This window comes from Diabrotica undecimpunctata, chromosome 3 (assembly GCF_040954645.1).
Source record: "Diabrotica undecimpunctata isolate CICGRU chromosome 3, icDiaUnde3, whole genome shotgun sequence".
NCBI lineage: Eukaryota > Metazoa > Arthropoda > Insecta > Coleoptera > Chrysomelidae > Diabrotica > Diabrotica undecimpunctata.
In genome coordinates, this window is record NC_092805.1 from 152221341 (window position 1) to 152243818 (window position 22478).

At 33.4% G+C, this 22478-nt stretch overlaps 1 protein-coding gene across 1 annotated transcript in view; it reads left to right on the top strand.

Annotated features, from left to right (window-relative positions):
* Positions 1 to 22478, top strand: part of Cp7Fa (Chorion protein a at 7F) — a 28822-nt gene that overhangs the window by 1023 nt on the left and 5321 nt on the right. The window contains exons 2-4 of the mRNA XM_072524930.1: positions 8365 to 8724; positions 18708 to 19010; positions 21463 to 21712. Coding sequence (XP_072381031.1) covers positions 8365 to 8724; positions 18708 to 19010; positions 21463 to 21712 — 913 coding nt within the window. The remainder of the gene's footprint in view (positions 1 to 8364; positions 8725 to 18707; positions 19011 to 21462; positions 21713 to 22478) is intronic.

Genomic DNA, 22478 nt, shown 5'->3' on the forward strand with positions numbered 1-22478 from the left:
ATGTTTTTGTGAATATTTCTGTTTCTGGTGAGCATTGTTTGTGTGTGAGCAATGTTTTATATTATTCAAATGCTTTACACAAATTAGAGAAAAATGAAGTCTTTTTATAACAAATTTTACAGTTAAAATATGATATTTCCTCGTCTTTACGTGCCATCTCCGCGACCGACGGAGGTTGGCAATCATCATGACTATTCTGATCTTAGATGCGGTTGCCCTTAATAGTTCTATTGATGTGCATCCGTACCATTCCCTCAAGTTAAGCAGATATGAGATTCTTCTCCTTCCATACTTCTCTTGTACTGAATCTTCCCCTGTATAATCAATTGAAGCACGACGTATTTCTCACCGCTCATGGCATGCCCCAGGTATTGCAGCTTTCGTCTTTTGATGGTTTCCATTATTTCCATTCTTTTGTTAACTCTTCTCATTACTTTGGTATTTATTACGTGCTCGGTGCTTGATGTCTTCATATATCCACAGTTCTAATGTTTCTAGCTTCTTAGTAGTTGCCGCGTTAAGAGCATACGCTACTATTCCGTGAAGCAGAGTCGAGTAAATATAGTACTTTAATAGCCTAACTATTAAGTCTAATTTTAGTTTTCTTGTACAAAATACCTTTCCCATTTTATTGAAGTTTGTTCGTGCCTTTTCTATTCGACCTTTGATTTCTTTGGAGTAATCGTTTATGTGTATTATCGTATTGTGCCAAGATAGTTGTAGTTTTCTAGTTGTTCTAAAGTATTACCGTTAATTACTAGGCTTTCATCATTATTTTGAGTTTGTGATAACTTCTAAGAAGAGAGGAAATGAAACAACTAAGAAAAATAGCTGGTGTCACAAAAGTGGATGAGTAATGATATGGTAAGAGAAGAAAGGAAGGACCAAGGAAGGAATGGTTGGAACAATCACTAAAAATAGGAGGATAAAAAGGAAAATCATTTGAACAAATGAAAGAACTACCTAGGAGCTGGAAGGAATGGAGGAGGTGGGTACAAAAAATAGGAAAATTACTCTGACGCCCAAACTAAACATTAAGGAGTTGCCGAGAAAGAGGAAGAAGATAAGAAGACATTCTCCATACTCAACTATCTTGTTAATTAGCGTCTGGAGGTCGTGGAGGTTGTCCACCATTACGACAGTATCGTCTGCATACCTAATGTTGATAATTGATGTTCAATTCCCTTGGCTTGCGCATTTTGTTACTGTTTTATTATTTTTTTTTTGGTGAACCAAGCAGTTTTTTGTAGATTTTTTTTAACTCTTGTATGAAATTTCATGAAATGTGTTTATTAATTCGAAGAGCATTGTAGTTTATTGCTTTTGTTTTGAGAACATCCGTTCGCTGTTTATCGAAAGCCTTATACCAATCTATGAAACAGACGTACATATTTTGTAATATCCAAGCATCTAATGAGAGTAGAATTGAGAGTTTCTCGAGTACATATGCCTCTACGTAATCCAAATTGGGTTTCTTTAATATGCACATTAATTTTTTTTTGGTTAATTCGTCTCTGAATGATCTTTAATAATATTATGGTATAAGTGTGTCAGACATCAGACTGATGGTGCGGTGGTCGCTCCATTCTGTGCGATGGAGACAAATGAATGTTGAGGTCAAACCTTCGTTAGCTTTCTCACCCGATTGATAAATTTCGATAAATAGTTTTACCAGGACATCCATGTACCTACTTATGATCTATTATTTTATATCTAACCATGTTGATAGTCAGTGGATCTGGCTCAGGACTTTTTCCGTTTCTTTAATGCATACAGTATTTATTCCTTTGTAGTTTCTCCACTTGTCTTTTAACAACAGCCTAATAGTTATGTTAGGGATTTTATTCTGATCCGTTGGCTAATAGGTTGGCTTTCCATTCGATACTACTTCAAGTTCAATTGCCTGCAGGCTTTTGCGAGGTCTCTTCCTTTAGTGGTGGTTAATCTTGATCCCTATTTATTATATTTGGCATTGTAATAACCTTCGATGATAAATCTATTTCCTTGGGAGTTTTAAAATGATGTGTACAAATCTGCCTATATTTGATGTTTTTGGCGAGCACTATAGCTGAGACTACCACAGCCGTGGCTTGTATTTCATCTGCTTGCCTTCACATATTCTAATATTGTTGAATGTTCTGTTTAATAATTATTACGCTTTCTTCTTTGGCTGTATTTTCTGGATAGATAGTGTACTGATACAATTCCAAAGAAAAGATATACATAAAGTAACCTGGGTGTTAAATGACAGAATCACACGAAGCCAGATAGACCATGTGCTTATCAATGGAAGATATTCTAGCAATATCATCAGCGCACACAGTCTGGGGGGAGCAGAAAGTGACTCTGACCACTTCCTGGTCAGAACAAAAATGAGAACAAGGCTAAAGACGAGATAGCAACGCCAACAAGGAAACAGATGGAACATTTCAATGTACACCAAATCTTCGTGGACTTTAAACAAGCTTACGATTTTATTAGCAGAGAAGCATTGTGGGAGACCATGGTATAAATGGGAGTACCTAGAAAGCTGGTACGATTAGCACGGGTGAGCACAGAGAACGCTTCCGCACGGATCAGAATTGGTAGCACAACGTCGGAGGAATTCCTCATTGATACCGAGCTTAGACAAGGAGATCCTCTCGCCCCCTGCTATTTAATTTTGCACTGGAACATGCGGTAAGGAAAGCTCAACCACAACTGACAAACGGAATTGCCGCCCAATGATCAAAAATACTATTGGCGTTTGCAGATGACGTGGACACAATTGCACAATCCACCAGAGATGCAAAAGAAGTTTTCACCCTATTCGAAAACTGAGCAAAGGAAGTTGGTCTGAAGGTCAACGACAAGGACAAGACCAAGTACATGGTGGTCACGAAGAACCCAAGACCAAGGGTAAGATAAAACGTAACAATCAATGAATACAACTTTGAAGTCGTCAAAGAATTCAAGTACCTGGGAGCGATCATAACATCTAAAAATAAATATGAAAAGGACGTGGCAGCCAGGATCATTGCAGGAAACAGGGCATATTACTCATTAATGACCGTACTTAAATCAAAAATACTCTCAATATCAGCAAAAATAAGAGTGTATAAGATAATAATTCGTCCCATAATAACGTATGGAAGCGAGACATGGACTCTGAACCAGCCTAAAACTACACTGTGCTCCACTACACCTTAGTATCTTATTGACTATTCTTTCTAGATATACTGAATTATCTATTATTACGGAGCTATAGTATACCTAGTTTTATTATTGAAAAACCCATTCACTTTTATTTCTGCTGTCTAAAATGCGATAGCTTCCAGTATAACTTTTTTATTGTGCGTGTATGTGCTGTTAGTTTTTATGACTGTGTACTTAATCCTTTACCCTTCCTTAAATTAGTTGAGTATATCTCTTATACTTATTGTAGTGAAGAATCTTGATAATGTATTTGATAATAATGATTTACACATTGGTCCAGGCGGGATCTGATTTGAATTGGACATTTTCTATATGTCTATTTTTTTTTACTGGAATCACTTCAGAATATACCTTGTATCAATAATTACGATATGCGCCATTCGGAAACATGCTTAATTTTTTATTTAATATAATCTGAAAAAAAAATCGAAAATTTTTGCTTTTTACGTCCAAATTTTCGCCTATAACTAAAGAGATATTGATCGTACAAAAAAAAAAATAGAATAGTAAAGATGGCAAGAGATGGTTCCCCAATAGGAACACGATAAGTAGAACGACAATTTACTGGAGGCACATTGAAAACAGAGTCATGTATACATAAAAATAATAAGAAGAAGACTTTTACATAATATTTCACTAGCTAGAAATTGAAAATTTAATGTGTATTTACTGTTAAAAAAATAGCAATAATTCAGAAAAAAGTGCAAAAAATGGAGTTTTTTAAACATTCGGTTCATATCTTCTCGCAATGTATGTTGTGCAATTCTTGAGATATTTCTTCGAATATGACAGTGGCGTGTGACGATTCCCTATTTAAAATTAATGTTGTTAAAAAAATTATATTATTAATTTATAAATGTATAAGTAAATAATATGAATATAATATGATATAATTGCATACTTAATTATATTATTTTCACTTAAATTCACATTAGTTTATTGCCAATGTTGTTTTGCGACCATCTTGATGGTCGCAAATCATTTGGTTCAATCATCGTTCAATCATTTGTAAATTGATTTGTCATATCCCAACTGCGTTGAAGAGAATAATTCTCCTCCTCGTATTCGTTTAAAATTATCTAAAATCCAAGCCACCTTCACAATTTTCTTTACAGTTTCTTCAAATCGCAGAACTTCCTGAAGGTCATGAAACGGACAAACCAGATAACCTAAGAACCCATTTTCCCAATTTCGTCACGGTATGTGACAGAAGCATTTAAGGAACCAGATACTACATATATATATATATATATATATATATATATATATATATATATATATATATATATATATATATTCAGGGATTCTACAGTATTCACTGCCTTCCCTCACTCAACCGTTTCCATATCTCTCTGTTGTCCCAGTCTCCATCGTTTAGGCCTCTCTTACTCATGGCGTCGTCTACTCCGTTCCTCCAGGATTTTCGGGGTCGTCCTCTTTTTCTCCTTTCTATGGGGCTCCATTCGGTTATTCTCTTTATCCATCTGCTGTCGCTAGTTCTTCTTACATGCCCATACCACTTTAGTCTTTTTTGTTCTATATATGTTAGTATGTCTGTTTCTATTGATGTTCTTTTCTTTATTTCGTTATTACTTCTCCTCTCCATTCTTGTTACTCTGCAGCATCTTCGCAGGCATTCCATCTCTGTTGCTACTATCTTACTGCTGTTTTTCTTGTTTATGATCCAATTTTCAGCCCCATATGTCATAACATTTCGCACTAATGTTTTATAAATCTGTGTTTTTGTCTTCATATTTAGGTGTCTATCCCACCATACTGAGTTAAGTTGTCGGATTTCTGTTCTTGTTTGTCCTAATCTTTGTGTAATTTCTTCCTCTGTTGTTGCCTTTTTCGTGATTATAAACTCCAAGTATTTGAATTTATCCTTTCCTTTGATTGTTACGTTGTCATCAATCTGTAGATCTTCTATGTCTTCTAAGATATTACAATATTCCTTAAATTTCTCAGGATGGAGGTTCAACTGTTTTTGAAAAAACAGTTGCTGCACTATTCAATATGTTAAATTCAAGCAGCGGATGAATCCAATATCTAAGCCATTTTGAAACGAAGCTTCTGTACTGGCGTTGTATTAGTTTTTTTCTCTACAGTAAAATGCTGAGGCAACCGTCTCGGAACTAACGCCACAAGATGGCGTCGTCACGGGTAGGGTCACAGAATAGCGGTTCTTGACATTGATTCACTACTCTCGATCAATTCAATAATTTATTAAATTTGTTTAAAATATAAATAATAAATAAATAATAGAAAACATAGTATGAAGCTCTGCGCTAGTCTAGACCGCCACTTTTTTTCTTTTTTTGTTTCTCTTTTTTTCTCTGACGTCTTTTTGGAAATTGCCAAGCTACAATTACATCTCTTTCACTTGAAGACATTTCAGTTACCCAAGTTCCAGAATCGGTACGCTTTTGTATTCTATTTATGAAATATGAGACGTTATCTCACGTTGCGTTGTACAGATGTATGCTATTCTGAAATATGCAACATTTATCGTATGTTGGATGTTGTATATTGCATGTTGGATATCGCCTTGGTGTAAGACCTGCCTTAATAACTTACACTTTCATATTCTTTAGAAACAGTTATAATCTTTATAAATTCAGGGTCTGCAAAAAAGAATTGCATATTTGCAAAATTATACTGGAGCCTAATCACTTTAAATAGTCGAAACTGTTTTTACATATAAAGGCTCTTCTAGTCTTTCAAACGCTCTTTGAAAAATTGAAATCGGTTAACTACGCGAGCCTAGAATTTTTTTAAAAGTTATAAACAATTTTTTTAAATAATACCATTAATTTAATATGTCAATTAAAAAAAAAATTAAAAAAAATCTACCTTTTTAAAATAATTTACATATTAAAATTAATTTATTTTATCAGTTTTATAATAATCATTAATTTATTAAATTTGAAAACGTATTTTTATTTGCAAATATTATAATTTGGTATAATTTGAAAAAATTGTTTATAATTTAAAAAAATTTCCTAGACTCATCTGGTTGACCTATTTTTATTTTTTAAAGTGTGTTTAAAGGTTTAAATCTTTCTGTATGTCCACTATTTAAAATCCTTATTTTTGGCTCAGCATAATTTTTCAAAATTTGCAATTTTTTATTGCAGATAATGGATTGCAAAATTATTATCTAGAAACTATTAAATCGATTGTAATGAAATTTAGCACACGTCTTAGTCGTTATTATAAAGTTTTTATAGGCGAAATATGAAGGCTGTAAATTATATCTAAGATGTCGGAAAAAATTTAAGGAAAAACTGCATTTTTTTGCACTTTTTTCCCAATAAATATAGCTAGAATAATATGCGAAAATATGGGCGCCAAAATTGTTTCAAATTTTGTTAAAAAAAACATTCCTGCGAAAAATGTCCATTATGGACTGCTTTCGACAGATCTCGCCTGGACTACATGTATGATTTACACCTATTATAGCATTAATATATATTTTTATTTATTAACTTCCGTTGAGTTGGCATTAAATAATAATTTCAATCCTGATATTTACATATGTTTGCTTATAGTGGAAATTTGAAATTAATGACATGTCTCGTTTATCCAGGTTTTGGTCTCTGTGGATATCCATCCGTTTATCATGTTTAACCATATCTAAGACATTGTTGTAGTCTATGTGGCAGACGCAAATGTCTTGGTTAGTATCTAAGCATCTTTAAATAAAACCATTACAATAAATAGTTCACATCATTACTAAAACCCAACTACGAGCACCTAATGTCTAGTTGTAATTATAGTGCCTTCTGATGTGTGTGGTTCTGGTTTTTATGAACCATTAAATATTATGTTTAATGGGGTTAAGCCACAATTGATTGAGTATTTTAAAATAATTAAGAGAAAATGTCTAATTAACAGTTTCTACTAGGTTACGTTTTTTTTTAAATTGATGGTTGACTTACTTGGCATCGGTCTTGTAGGCAATAGTTTCCTTTTGGCTGACAAAAATCTGAGGGTGGTGTTTTTATCCTCGGAATATCAAATTCTGTTGTGTGTGCATTATTGTTTTATTTTTTTGTAAAAACTGTGTTTAATATAGATTATATGCTTGTGTATTGTACGTTGCATTTGTATTGTGTATAATTGTAGATAATGAATGCCACTTCCTTCGATCCGCTATTGTTGGTGACTTCTTATTTTAGTGTTTGCAACCAAAGCCAGCTGCATTCTACTGATGGGTTTGCTATTCATCTTTCTTTTTTCTTGTCTGTTTTCTTCGTTAAGTAGGATGAGAGCTGCATCTTTGATTTTCTTTTTTCATGTTTGTTTCTTTCATGATTGTTGATGCATCTTTTCCTTGTACGGTTTATTCATTGTTCCAGGCATGTTTTCGTATCTGAGATTTGTCGAAATCTCTGTTATTGCTGTTTCAGACTCATTTTTACTGACTCTAAGTGGTCTTGCGATTTCTCCCACATTGAAATTGTTGTATTACTTTTTTGATATCACAGGTTACTTTATTGATATTCATGAATCATATTGCATGAATAACCTCTTTATGAATTAATTTCTTTATAGTGATATTACATTTTAATGGTATCCGCTTCAACAGTTTCCAGATGACTTTCCTTTACTCTAGTCTAGAATAATTCCGCTATGCATTCCTTCCATGCAAATTATTATGCGTTTCCATAATAATTTTTCCCTCATCATCTAACAATATGTTTTTACCTATTACGTTTTCTTATTGCAGTTAGTTCTTTGACTTTTTTATGCAAGTTGAAGTTGTCATATTTATTTTGTAAGTGATTTTTTTTAAGAGTGCGCTTCTTTTGCATCTCATATTTTTCTTTTGATTATACTTTATATTTTTAGTAAAGTAAAGTTCGTGGAACTATCTGGCTTAAGTCTAGTGTTAGAGTCACGCAAGCTACTCCTAACATGACTTAATGACCACTTACATAGCCGGAACAGAATGCTTTATATATCCTTCGAATCAGGGTGCCCTCCAGCTTGTTAAGCTAGTGACATAATTGGTGAGCTAAAGCCGCCACTGTATTTGTTGGAAACAGAATTATACTTAGGGAAATATTAAATATATCAATTTTATATTTCGTACCCTAATAATTTTTTTAACCTAATAAATAGTTAAATTATTTTTTAGTTTTAATTATTTATTACTTATTCTAGAATAGTGCAATTGGATGCAGCAGTTGCTCTAGCTGCCACGGCTCATACGGGCACTATCATGAGGAACACCATGGTGGATGTGGATTCCGTTTTCCATGTCGTAAACATTGTAACACGGAGGAACTACCTCAGTCGGATTGGTGTGGCAATACAGGTCACCATTGCGTTCCTTTGGTTGTCAGACCACACGATCTTCCCAAACCTAACGTAAATCCAGGAGTGGAAGTCGATTTGTCTTGCGTCAAGCCAAACCCATGTGCCATTAAAAAGGCCATCGTTAAACCAGCAGTCTTACCTAAGCCAGTTTGCAAACATCACCATCGCCAAAGTTGCGGATGTGATAACCATCACGAACACCATGTAAGTATTAAGAATTTTCTTTGTATGTATAATGCATTTTATTTTTTAGCAGATGATTTTTGTACAAAATTTTAGTATCAGGAATTCACATTTTCATTACTCCAATTGAAAGACCACTATCATAGATTTATATAAAGAATTAACTTTCTTCTTGCTTATATTCAAGTGTAAAGAAATTTTAAAATTTAAAATTAGCTTTTCATTCTAAATCTACCATAAAGAAGAAAATATATTATGTATAAAATAATCAGCAACGGCATCAAATAATGTATAAAGAAGATAACAGAGAAAGCAGTGACACGAGTATGTCTAGCCCTTGATCATAACACCATCGTACTATGACATATCCTTTACCAATAAGTCCTGTGTTTTGACTAAACATAGCAGCTGACTTACTGATAATTTAGGAACTTCTTTGCATGTCCTCCTTAAACCACTAAGGCAATCAGACTTTCAAATGATATCTACCGCAGTTTATTCCTCCAGTTTAAATTGTATGCACCATTGTTTATTCACTTTACATATATTGTATACACCATTTCAATGATTGTTTTTAAATCTAGCTTACTGAGGTTGATCAAATTACAGTAGAGTCTTTTATGGAAACTGTTTATTAGTTTCTTTGTACGGATTTCTTCTTCGTCTGAAAATCGTTTTGTTAATGAGTCTACTTGTTCGATTACAGCACCAATATTAAAGACACCGTCTTGGTTTGTGCCAGTTTATTAAGTTGCTTGCAACAACATACAAATTTTGATTTGATAAGTAAGTTCTTCACTGTTACTATAGCCTTGCTTTCTCAGTGTTTAAACCTATATTTTGTGTTTATTATTGATCTTAATTATCTTAGTCACCCATATTACCATTGAAATTATCATCATTATGATTTTTTCTCCTGTATCCCTATACGAAGTCGATTTACTTCATTATATTCTTCCAGATATTTCTCTCTTAAGTCATACCAATATTAATTGTTCTCACACATATACTTTGTTCTCCTCCAAGTTATTTTGAGATTTTCTACTCCTTTCTGATACTCGATAGTTAATGACGCTTTTTACTGAATAATCCTTATCTCAATGTTGCAAACTGCCAGCATCGTGTTAAAATATGCTCCCCATTTTGACTTTTACAGATGCCACTATCAATTTTATCAATTTTTTGTCACTTCGTCGATCCAGATAGACATTGTCTTTTCGAAAACATGATTTTTTAAAACTTTTCTCTTTTAGCTGCTTATGTCATAGTTGTTCTTCTAGTTATCTTATAGAATTTACCGTTTAAATTTGTTGAACAATTTCTATCACACAAAATATTTCCTGTTTCCGTCCATTTCATCCACTCGGCTCTTATTTTACGACATACATCTATATGCATTTCTCCATTTCTGTTTAATATAAATTCTAGACAATTAGTACAAGTATTTTTCAAAATTATTTTACCATCCAAATTTAACACCCTAGTTGAATAAGTGGCAGCACTATACATAAAAAGGGTGATAAAAATAATTGTGAAAATTACCGAGGAATAGCTGTAACTGGATCTATGAGTCGAATATATGGGAAGGTGTTAAAGAACCGAATCGAGAGAGAATACTTGTATTATGAAGCAGAAGAACAAGCAGGATTTCGTACGGGTCGATCCACTATTGACCACATTTTCTCCTTAACCCAGATAATAGAAAAAAAGATGGCAAGGAATCAAGAGATTCATATGTTGTTCGTCGACCTACGGAAAGCCTACGACAGCGTTCCACTGAAGAAGCTGTGGCAATCAATGGAAAGCACGAATATTAATATAGAATTAATAAAAGCCGTCAAAGTGCTATACAACCAACCAATAATAAAGATAAAAGCGGGGACACAAATAACAACAGGATTTATAACATCAAAAGGATTAAAGCAAGGATGTTGCTTGTCTCCCACTTTATTTAAAATATACCTCGAAAGTGCTTTAAAAAGATGGAAACAAAAATGCAGGACAATGGGGATACCGCTCACCAATACTATGGTATATACGCTTAACTTTGCAGACGATCAAGTAATAATGGCTCAAGATTATGACGATTTAAACTATATGGCACGAAAATTAATTGAAGAGTATGATATATGGGGTCTAGAAGTAAATAAAAAGAAAACCGAATACCTGTGCATTGGAGCAGAACAAAAAGTTCTCATATTAGACGATAACACTACGATAAAGCACTGCTGTGACTACAAATACCTAGGTATCACTATTTCACAAGATGGAACATTAGACAAAGCCATAAGAGAGAGAAATACGTCAGAGAGAAAAGCCATCACAATGTTAAACACCATTTTATGGGACCAATCCATCAGCAAAGAAAATAAAAAGAGGATATATGAGACTATAGTAAAAAGTATCACTTTATATAGCTGTGAGGTATGGCCACTGAAAGAAAGAACACTGTCAACGCTGAAAGCGACGGAAATGGATTTTTGGAGAAGAGCCGCAGGAAGATCTAGAAGAGAAAGGATTACCAACGAACGCATTAGAGAAATAATGGGAATCAAACGAACAATCACAGATGACCTAACAACAAAACAACTTATCTGGTTCGGACACTTACAAAGAATGGACGAACAACGAATGCCAAAAGAAATACTAAAGTGGCAACCAGAAGGAAAGAGAAAACGAGGTAGACCGAGAAAAAGTTGGAGCGAAGGAATAAATAAAGAACTGAGAGAGAGGGCCATAGAAGAAGATCTATGGAACAACCGGTCTAAGTGGCGATTGGAAGTCGGAAAACGGCGGAGAACGTTATAAACCGACAAGTAGTAGTAGTAGTAGTTGAATAAGTGGCTCCATATTTAAATGAACATCCTAAACCTATCTTATTAAGCTTTATATTCTCGAAAATACTACCAAAGTATATATATTTGGTATAGTTATACTTTCAAAACGATCGAAAATATCAACCAGAACAACACAATAAAAGTAAAATTAGAAGAAGAGCTAACTGACCCAATTGAAGCTGACAATGGAGAAGACAGGGAGATTCCTTAAGTCTACTACTATTCATGGATGAAATTCAGCTCATAGATAAAATTATACGAAAGGTAAGAACTAAAAAGGATACCAAATGGGAGACAAACAACTTAAAATAATCTGCTGTGCAGACGACACAGGGAATTAGAAACAATTCAAAATTATAATTACATTTGAATTTTTCCACACAAAGAGGACAAAAATAAAGAAACAACAGAGATGAATAAGATTTAAAAAATCGATAGTACGACACTCTGAGACAGAGCTAGAAGTACAGATATACGACGGAGATGCAAGGTGGGGAACATCACAAATTGGGTAAGAAATGAAAGAATAGATTGGCAAGATCATATACGCCGAATGACAACAAATAGAGTAGTAAAGACGGCAAAAGACGGTTCCCCAATAGGACGACGATTAGTGGGAAGACCATAAAAACGATGGAACGACAAGTTACTAGAGGCACATTGAAAACAGTCAGAGTCATGTTTACACAAATAAAAGAATAAGAAGAAGAACACTCTTTTCGTCAAGAAACTGTCGTCACCTTAGAATAATTTCTAATTATCTTAAATATTTTTTGACAATAGCAATCATCATTATCATTAATTGCCAACATTTGTATTTTTAAAATTTTCCTGTTGTCTATAATTCAAAAATTAGGAGAAGAGACAATGTGGACTTGGCTTATAATTCATTCCAATATATTTTAGATTACTTTAGATATTTTAGATACTATGAACAGCTGGTTTTATTGTCTTTTTTGTTAAAGACAAGAATCCACTTATTATATCCAAGGTGAATAACTGCGGAGCCTCCGATACCGTTCTGAAGAACATGATATTTTTTTAGTCATTCGCCATACTCGGCGAAATTCGAACTCTTGACCTACTAAAATTTCCCTTTGCCTGAAGAATACCGCACCCATAACTGTATTACTGAGACGGTGTTTCTAATATGCATTTTATTTATTAAGGACCCTTCTGACTTGTAAGGAAAAGTTATTTTCAAAATCTTGTCATTGCCTGTTTATCTATTTCCCTTCTCTGCGACAACCCTTGAAGACAAGTCCAAGAATCTTGAAACTTGGTACTTGGTTCCTCTTCTTCCAAGGAAGAACCTTCAAATTAGGGGTTAATAGATTGAAGGTCATTAAAGTAACAGATACCTCCATATAGAAAGGACGTAAAGTATTAAAATGTAGTACTACCTTGGAACCTTAATACGCAGTTCCTTTAGGACATAAATAGTGTGTCAAATCTGTGATCGAAACGTACAATTATTTTATCTTGAGTATATTTTTAGCAATTGGGTTATTTGTAAACTACCACTACCACTTTTATATAGACTCTATCAGTATCTGTTAAGATTAAGGGCATACATTCATTAAATGCTAAAAAATGCAAATGTGTTTAGAATTCTGTCGGATTCTTCGACACTCCTGTAATGTTTTATTTACAATTTTTGTAATTGATTCACAGACTTCTTCTTACTTAATTTAGACTAACTCTTACCATTCAATTTATCTCCATATATAGACGCTTCAGTGATTCTGGAACTGTATCAGCGCCGCTCAAATACCTTGGAATGATCTCGAAATCGGTGCGTAGACCCCTCGCGACATCAATCCGTTGGAATCTCGCGTTTTCGAACATTGTGGAGTCATGTAAACGTTTGTCGACGTCAAAACGTCGCCGTTAGGATGGGGATCAGTAGCGTACCGAGAGGATTGATGTAACACTCCGTTCTATCGATTTATTTATGAGGCTAATCTATGCTTTTAATTTTTTATTTCAATTTGATTAATTATTACTGTTACTGTAATTGTAGAGAAATTCTATGAGTATATTCTGCAGTACCTGCTCTTTAACTTACTACGATTAAGTAAAGCTACGATTGGTTACTTTGTTACTAGGCCCTATAAAAGAGAACTGTAGGTGCTGAATCAGATAAAATTATGAAATATATACTGTGTCTATATAAAGAACCATCTTAGCAAACCTATTAGCATAATGTAGCAGTCTTTGATTTTCAATACTGAAAGAAGAAGTCAACAACAAGAATATACCAACAATAGCGGATTATGAAACTCTGAGACACATCGTCTTCAATCATGCACAATACATATGCAACATACAACACACATACACAATACAGGAACACTCTCACACACAAATGCTTATAGAAAATAATAATATTACAGAACACAGAATAATCGGAATTTAAGGTTACACAGTGCAAAAATACCATCCCATATCTTTTAAGCCAAAGCATGGCACTTGCCCATAAAACCGCGGCCAAGTGTGTCAATTTTCAACTTTATGAAATTACATAACCTCATCAACAACTTTGGCACTTTTGATTTAACAAAATTCTTAAATAATCTTTTTTGAGAACGATTTCTTCCCGAGTTGAAACCGAAACGTCAAATTTTTTAGATAAAAATGTAATTATCATTACAATAAATTGTGGCTTACTCCCATATAAACACAATATTTATCTTAATATTTATATTTAAAAGAAATGTTCGGTGTCTACAAGTGGTGTAAAGCGAGAAAAATACGTGCCGCAGTCGAATGAAGATGCATACATAGTATACACATTCACACGAACAAGCAATGAAGATGGGGCAACGTCGTATGAGATTATTCCATTTGAGATCACAAATTGATTTTACCAATAGATCTTTCTTATTAAGAAGATCTACGCCATTAGAAACAAATTAATAACCTCTCATAATTATGATAATTAACAATACTAGATAAACACAATATCAGATAAAGTGACACGTTTCTTCTTCTTCTTGGAGTATTGTCTTCTTTAGAGAAACCAGTGTTCCTAACTAAGTAAAACTAAGTATTCCCATTTCTATTCTGGGAAATAATTTTTTTTCTGTGTTTATTTTTAATTTAAAAGCGTACCCTGCCTTGTTACTGCATAAATGACATTTTGGAGTCTCTCTTGACTGCCAGCTAGTATAATAGTGTTGCCGTTATGCTTTTTGGAATATTGTCAAGGACGATTTGAAATTACAATTCTATTAATTGTAAGTACAAGTTAAAAAGAGTTGGACAAAGTATGCCTCACACTTCTTCTGATGGTAGTGCTGTTATTTAGCTTATTACTAATTCTTAGGGATGCTGTTTGTCCTCAGAATACAATTTTATTAAATTAATGTCACTTTTGTGCAGACTCTATTTGCAAAGCATATTTATCAATGTAGATACAAAGTTAGATATTAGTAGAAAAACGAAATACATGGTAATAAGTAATAATAGTAATAATGGTAACAAGAATTTTATTTAATGATACGTATATACAGCTTATTGGCACTATTAAGATCTTGTTATTTAGGTAACTTCTTTATTCTTTTTCTTCTACCTTCTTATTAGGCAATTCTGCCTATTTCTTTGTTCTTTAATTGTGCCTATAGGTTATATTGTCCTTCCATCTTTTCCGTGGTCGGTCCACATGTTTTCTTAAGGTGCCGTCTCCAATGGAGGTTGGCGACGACTTTTAAAAATTCTTATTCTATTTTAAAAGCTCTATTTTGAGCTTTTCTCATTATGGTTTGGAGGTTTAGTCCTTTAATGTTACGCAGCCGTCATTGGTCGTCTGCCAGGACTGCGTTTTCCTTCTATTTTTCATTCCATTATTAGTTGAAGGAAGTTATTTCTCCCGTGTCTCAATATATGTCCAAAATAAGATTTCCATCTTTTTGATAATTTCTATAAGTTTATGATCTCTATTTACACGTCTTAAAACTGCTTCATTATTAGCAAGTTTAGTCTATAGAATTTTTAGAATGTGGCAAAGCCTTTTCCAGGCTTCCTAACGAGCTATTTATCAACGTTTAAGGTGGGTACACATATGCGAGCCGAACGGTATACGTACAGTACGCGTACAGATCCTTGAAAAATATTCTACATCGTACTAATCGCATACTTATCTCGATCCATGGAAAGCGACAAACCAACAACGAACAAACGTGCGAAATGATTCATTTTATTTATAATTTGGGTACTGATTTATGTTCCTGTTTTTGCTTGTTTAACAAAAATAAAATTATGTACAGTAATCATCGACGTATAAATAAAGATTTTATCTTTATTTATACGTCCATGACAATAATCAGTTTACTGTTTTCTCACGTCTCTCTAGGAAGGAACACGTCATTCACACAATGTCGATTTGATGACACAATAAAAATGTTCGCTGCGTCTAGTAAGCGCCGTCCAAACTGAAAGCCGAGCTTCCTTTGAAGTCGTGAAATAAACCGCAACAATTTGGTTCGCGACGAGTCACGATGAAACAGTACGCAAGCGGTTTTTTCTGCCGTACTTACACATTAACGAATATAGCGTTCACAAACGGTTCGCGAACAGTTCTGTTCGCAAATGTGTACCCGCCTTTAGGGTTACATGCCATGTAGTAGGATACTGTGTATATAGCATTTTATCAAGCGGTAATGTACAGTTAGATCAAGATGTCAGGCGGTGAAAAAAGTCTCATTTTTAGAAATGCGATTTTGGTCTGTTTTATCCTTTTTATTTTTTTTTCTTGTTCACGGTGGTGGAAAGACTTTATGTTCAAACTGCAGAGCTAAAGGCTCCATAGAACAGTGACGGACTCGAGCCAAAAGGGCTCGCTACCAGCTAAAACCACCACCGCCATACTCTCCAGAGAACGCCAAATGGAAACATCCTGTGTGGATATACCATCTCTTTGGTGCCTCCCAGATTTATTCGCTCACCTCTTTGCAGGAATTTCCTCGCTCTATCAAACAATCTACAAGGTATCAATAAGGTGTACCCCTGACGGGTACATATTCACAATCACAACTCTCTACTATAAAAGGAACACTCGACGCTCTGGAAAAAACCACGCACGCTCGAAGTCCTTACTCTCTACAAACACTCTGGGTATATGCCCAGATTTAACTGGGCAATACCCCTCTTTGGTTACATGCACATACACATGAACAGGACAACATATATGTGTAAATGTAAAATAAAATATTGTATAAATAAATAAATAAAATTGGTGTATAGATAGAATGTAAAAGTAAAATGTAAAAATGTAAAAAAATGGGTGTAAAATATACAGTGATGAGTGTCTTACCACCCGGCTTTTTAACGTAAGAGATAGAAAACACAGTTACCTTGTGAAATAAAAAGAGATGAAACTCGTAGAGGTGGGAAATAATCGGTAGAAACCTATAATTTACATTACATTACATTACCACTATCGATAGTCTCACACCTTTAGACATTAACTTCGAGCTAAATCACCTTGGTCATAATTATTATGTGTAACGTCGTTTGTGTGACGTATTTCCATTTTTAATTTGGCATAAAGTAAAAACTGATTGACCACAATAAAGCAAAAATGTGAATAAAATAATTTAATTAATAGTGATTATTTAATCTTAAGTTTTAAATTATTAACCAAGAATAATTTCTACTATAATTTGAGGAGTTTTATACACTCTTGTCACAGAATAATTATCAATCCTTCGTGGCTTAGTGGTAAGAATTCGACACTGCGACACAGACGTCGCAGACGATTAGAGTTCAAAACCCACATTGTGGTTTTCTTTTTTTTTTTTTTAATAATTTGAAATTATGCAGAGATCGTTTTGCTTTGAATCACTAAACATTTATGTCACTCGTTACTAGTGTTAGAAGTGTTTAAAGTTAAACATAAATATCTTATTGAAAAAAAAGTATCGTTGTACTTTGAAAATAAAGTAAAAATTCTTCAAAATTAAAAGAACGTTTAAAGAATATTGAAATAAGTAAAAATTCTACAAAAATAAACTGTACAGAGAACTGTAAATCTATCTGTACAGAGGAATTGATATTAACACTGAGATTCACCGGATTATTTTGCATTCACAACTGAAGACTGTAAAACTGGAATTGAATTTGAATTAAAATCCACAAGGAAACAAAGTTCCTGTATTTGGCTGTATACCATATATTAAAAATTTTTGAATAAAATCCTTTATAAAAAGGTATATAAAAAACCCAGTTGGGCTATGTTGAATTGACAAAACGTTTTCGGAATAAATATTCCATCATCAGTGTCTAGTTAATACATGGATGTAGCCACTAAATATGTGGGTAAAAACCCTTTAAAAATTAATAAATAAAATTTGGTTTACATTATGTCTAATTTACAATTAAGATGTTAAAGTTACCGTTGGATTGGTAACATGGCGACATATGACTCTACATTAGTTGCGAGTCCTGAGACGGTATGTATACGAGGACTTTGTCAAAGCTTTGACAAAGTTTTTAGTTTAGTCAAATATTTCAGTTGAGTTATTTTTATTATTAAATAAACTTAACGATTTATAATTTAAAATCGCTACTAATTCATGTTTTTTACTATAATATATCTTAATTTATTCAACCATTTATTTTAACATCAAAAATTATTAAAATAAAATATTTTCGAGGTCATCCGTATAATTATGACTGAAGTAAAATAGCCACGTCTAAGAATTAGCTTTATCTCGTACTATCTCACAACTTAATCTGTCTTCTATCCTTTCCGCTATTTTGCCGGGTGGTAAGACACTCATCACTGTATAGAAAATTGTATAAATAAAAGGTTAAAATGTTAAAAAGTAAAATGTAAATACTAAACCTATGTGTATAAACAAAAGTATAAAACCAAATAAATAAAATAAACACGGTCTATTTTATTCTACATTTAATTTCTTGTCTTGAGCCTAAGATCTCATATACCCATCATTCTAGATATTTAAACTTTTCAACTTGTTCAATTAGTTTGTCATTTATAATATGTTTATGTTTGGAGTATTCTTTTTCATTATTACTGATATCCTATTCAGTTAAAAATTGTCGTATCTCAAGTATGAAAATTTTAAATTTTCTTTCAATCAAGACCATTTCACGCTAAATTTAAAAATAATTTATTACATTAATATATTTCTTCTTTTATAGTCTTGCTGTGGATCACTGCACGGTACTGGTCCTTGCTACGGACACGGGCCTATCATTCCTCACGGTGGAGTTATTGGATCTAACGGAAATCTTAGAGGATTTCCCGGTGGATCTGGAATAGTAGGTATACCCGGAGGATCAGGAGCCCCAGGTTATGGATATGGTCCCTTATCTCCCGCAGACTCAGTTTCTTTAGATCTCGCATATAAACTAGCAAGAGAAGCTGATCTTGTAAGATTACAAAGCGAAGACAAACTCAACTTTGGTTTCAGAAAGATCCCCATCGAACTTCCTCCCAAGAAGGTAAGCGCCAGTAAATATAGAAATTATGTAAAGTTTATAAAGATAGTTTTAACTTTTCCTGTATATTAATTAGTAGTAGATTATTCAAAGAATATTTAATTTCCAAACAACCTTTTTTTAGTATTTAGTCTATGGAGACATTTTTGATCGAGCATTTTTTTAGAACTTTGGTTAACAGAAAAATCCCTCAAACAACCACTCCGGTTTTTATCTATGAAAATCGGTTTTCTTACTTTATTATATTACTTTTAGTATTAATATTGTTTGGTCGTTATCAACAATATTTTGTGTTACAGTTCGTTTTGTATCATTCGTTTTCTAGCCCAGTTTGTCCAACTAAAATCGTCTAAGAATTAGAAAATCAGTAATTTTAGATTAGTTTAATAACATTTTTTAATTTTCCTAATACAATGTGCTGATATTGTGTTACAACTATGCCTAATTTTTAGTCCTACTACTAAAATAAGTTTTCTAAGATTTTAAAGGTATCGTCTGGCTTTCTTTTCAAACTAGGATCTAAAAGATGTTTTGTCATTAGACTTTATATCTATGTTTTATAATTATCTTCCAAGAAAGCCTATTATCCATTTCGCAGCTGAGTTTTTTATACGACTAGGTTCTTAAAGGACCTGTTTCAGATATCTATCACCTTGAATAATACTAACCCTGAAGTTCTAGATTATCGATTTTGCCGATCCCCCTATATATTTTCTCAAAATCTGCTTGTGGCTTTTTCCACTTTACCTACATTACTGAAACATTTGAGTGAAGATTGTCCACAGTAAAAACAGCTCTAATTACTTTAAGTTCAGTTCTTTGAAGTTTAAAGAGTATTGTTTCATTGCTAAAAAAAACTTTTAATAATGTTTTACTTGCCCTTGGGAATACTTTTCCAGTAGGCAGTAGGTCCCTTTTTCTATTTTTACAAATCTTTTACTATTACGCGTTACTTTTCGTGATAACGCATAATGGTTCTGACCTGATATAAGAAATATTAGCTACTTAACCAACTGTTTGTTGCAGATTTAGTTGTTACAGACTAACATGTTGTAAACTTCAGAGTCCTCAGTGCAGATTACAGCTTATAACTTCAGCCAATAAATATTCTAGTAGAAGCGAGGTTATTTTTGAGCACAATAATCTATTGCCACTTATGACTAGATAGTAGGCTGCTGCAATAACTCCTATTCCTTCTCCTTTGTATGCATTTGACCCGTAGTATAATATTGACAGTTTTATGTTAACTGGCAGTCGTGTAAGATAATATTTAGTAAGAATTCTAAATGTTGTTTTCCAACCATAATATGTTGTACATCTTCTTTTTTTAAACCCTTGTTTTAAACCTTTATCTTTCAAGTCCTCTGCTACATAATCATTTTACCTTCTTATCGGTTTTCCTCTACTCCTCTTTCCCACGTTTTCTAACAGCTATCTCCTTCATTATATAATATGTTTCTCATTTGAACGTCTGAAGTGACCAAACTATTGCAATATTTGTTATTGAACCTTTTTGAGACTGTAATGGTTTTTTTTCCAAATCACGTTGTTCCTAATCTTGTCCCTTTTAGTCTTACTTAACCTCTACCGTAACATTTTCATTTCAGCTATCTCCATCTTTAAACCTTCTTTACAGGCCACCCTTCACTGTTGTACACCAAAGCTGGCCTCACCACACTCTTATGTATCTTTCCTTTCAGCTCTTTCCGCTCATGTGCTTTCAGTTAAACCAACCAGCCTGTATTCTGTGGGCAATTTTCTGATCTAGTGTCCCATTTTCCATTATAAGGAACCGAGGTATCTAAATTCTTCTACTTTTCCTAGGTTTTCTCCAAGAAATTTGATGTTTCTTACCATTCCTGTTCCTTTCAACCATATATACCTCATTTTTGATCTGCTAAACTAAAATCCTCCTTTTTTATTAGCCCTTCTCCAACCTCTTCTTCAAAATTTCTTTGTTTTCCTTCACTAATATGATTTCATCTGCAAGGAGCATTCCAAAGAGCATTGAATCCCTCCCTTCACTTTTTTTACATGATACGATTGTCAGTTCTTAGATAATCTTACCCTAAAGAGAGTTTCTGGAGCGATCCTCCTTACATTTATAGATAATTGGGGTAGATCAAGCTTTGACTTTAATGCTTCAGTGAGATACGATCTTATTGTGATTCCTAGGCCATCTAGTATTTTCAGTTTTTTCATCTGTATTCTTATCTTGCATTGCATTGTTTTGTTTCACCAAAGCAGCGCAGCCTAAATAATTTTGTGTTATAATTCCAGTTGCAGTTTTGTGTAAGATTCGTTGGTATCTTACAAATTGGACAACTTCCCACTTGTCTTCTTCCATTTAGTTCATCCTAATTTTACTCTTGAACGTAAATATCACATTGCTTGCTTTGTAATACAAACGCTAGACTGATAACGAGAAGGTAAATAATTAAATTCGGATTTTTAGATAATCAAAGCTAACGTACCTGAAGAAGGCATCTTCAACTTGAACGGACAAATCGTCGAATTGATGCCAGTGAGAGCTTCAGCGGGCAACAGTCCAGCTGCTTTAGCTGAAGAAGCCGCCGAACAATTGTTAGCTCTTGAAGAGGAGGAAGCAGAGATCCTCGCCAACGGAGGATCCGAAGCACAATTGGGAGTACAATGTCCAATCAGAAAAGTAGCTCTCTGCGAAATTGGATACAAAGTAGCTAAACGTAAGTATTGTTTAAATTTTAGGTTATATTCTTTACAGAAACGAATATTGCTCTTTATATTCCAGTTCCTTGTTCGAGGTTTGAGATCAATATAATAATATTGATCTTCTTCTATTGAAGTTCTTCTTTCCCTTGACTACTTCTATCTTATATTCTACCTTTCATTATGTTTGTAATAATGCATATTTAGATCCTGTTACAATATGTTCAAGATGGTCAATATTATTTTCTTTTTGAGGGCGTTGATTAATTTTCACCTTATAGAATTCTGTTCTATTCAACAGTCCAATTAATATATTGCTCAGTCAACAAGTGTTGATTATGCCAGAAATATTATGGAGCTCCCAAATGCGTAGGTCTTTATATCCACCAACCTTTCTATCTACGCTTGCTTTTACGAATTTTAATGGTAATTACATTTTTTAAGGTTTATTTCTTTGTCTTGGGTACATATCATTTAATCTTTAAATAAGTGTTTTAGATTTTAAATATTGAATTATTTTATATTCTGGCGCCCTTTACGAATCCAATGTTGTTTAAAACTTGCCTGTTGATTATAATATCTTCTTTTTGGGCAGGTAATTCTTCGTCTTCTTTTATTTATTGGCTTGTATACCCGTACATCTGCCAGCACATTTGGTAGTATTTTAGCTCGTCTTGCACTAAGCAATGCTGAATAGCTTAATATTCTTTGCCCAAACTAGTTCAGTAGAATAATCGGTGTGGTATCCTGATATCGACCAAGCCTTAGTTAACCTTCGGGCAA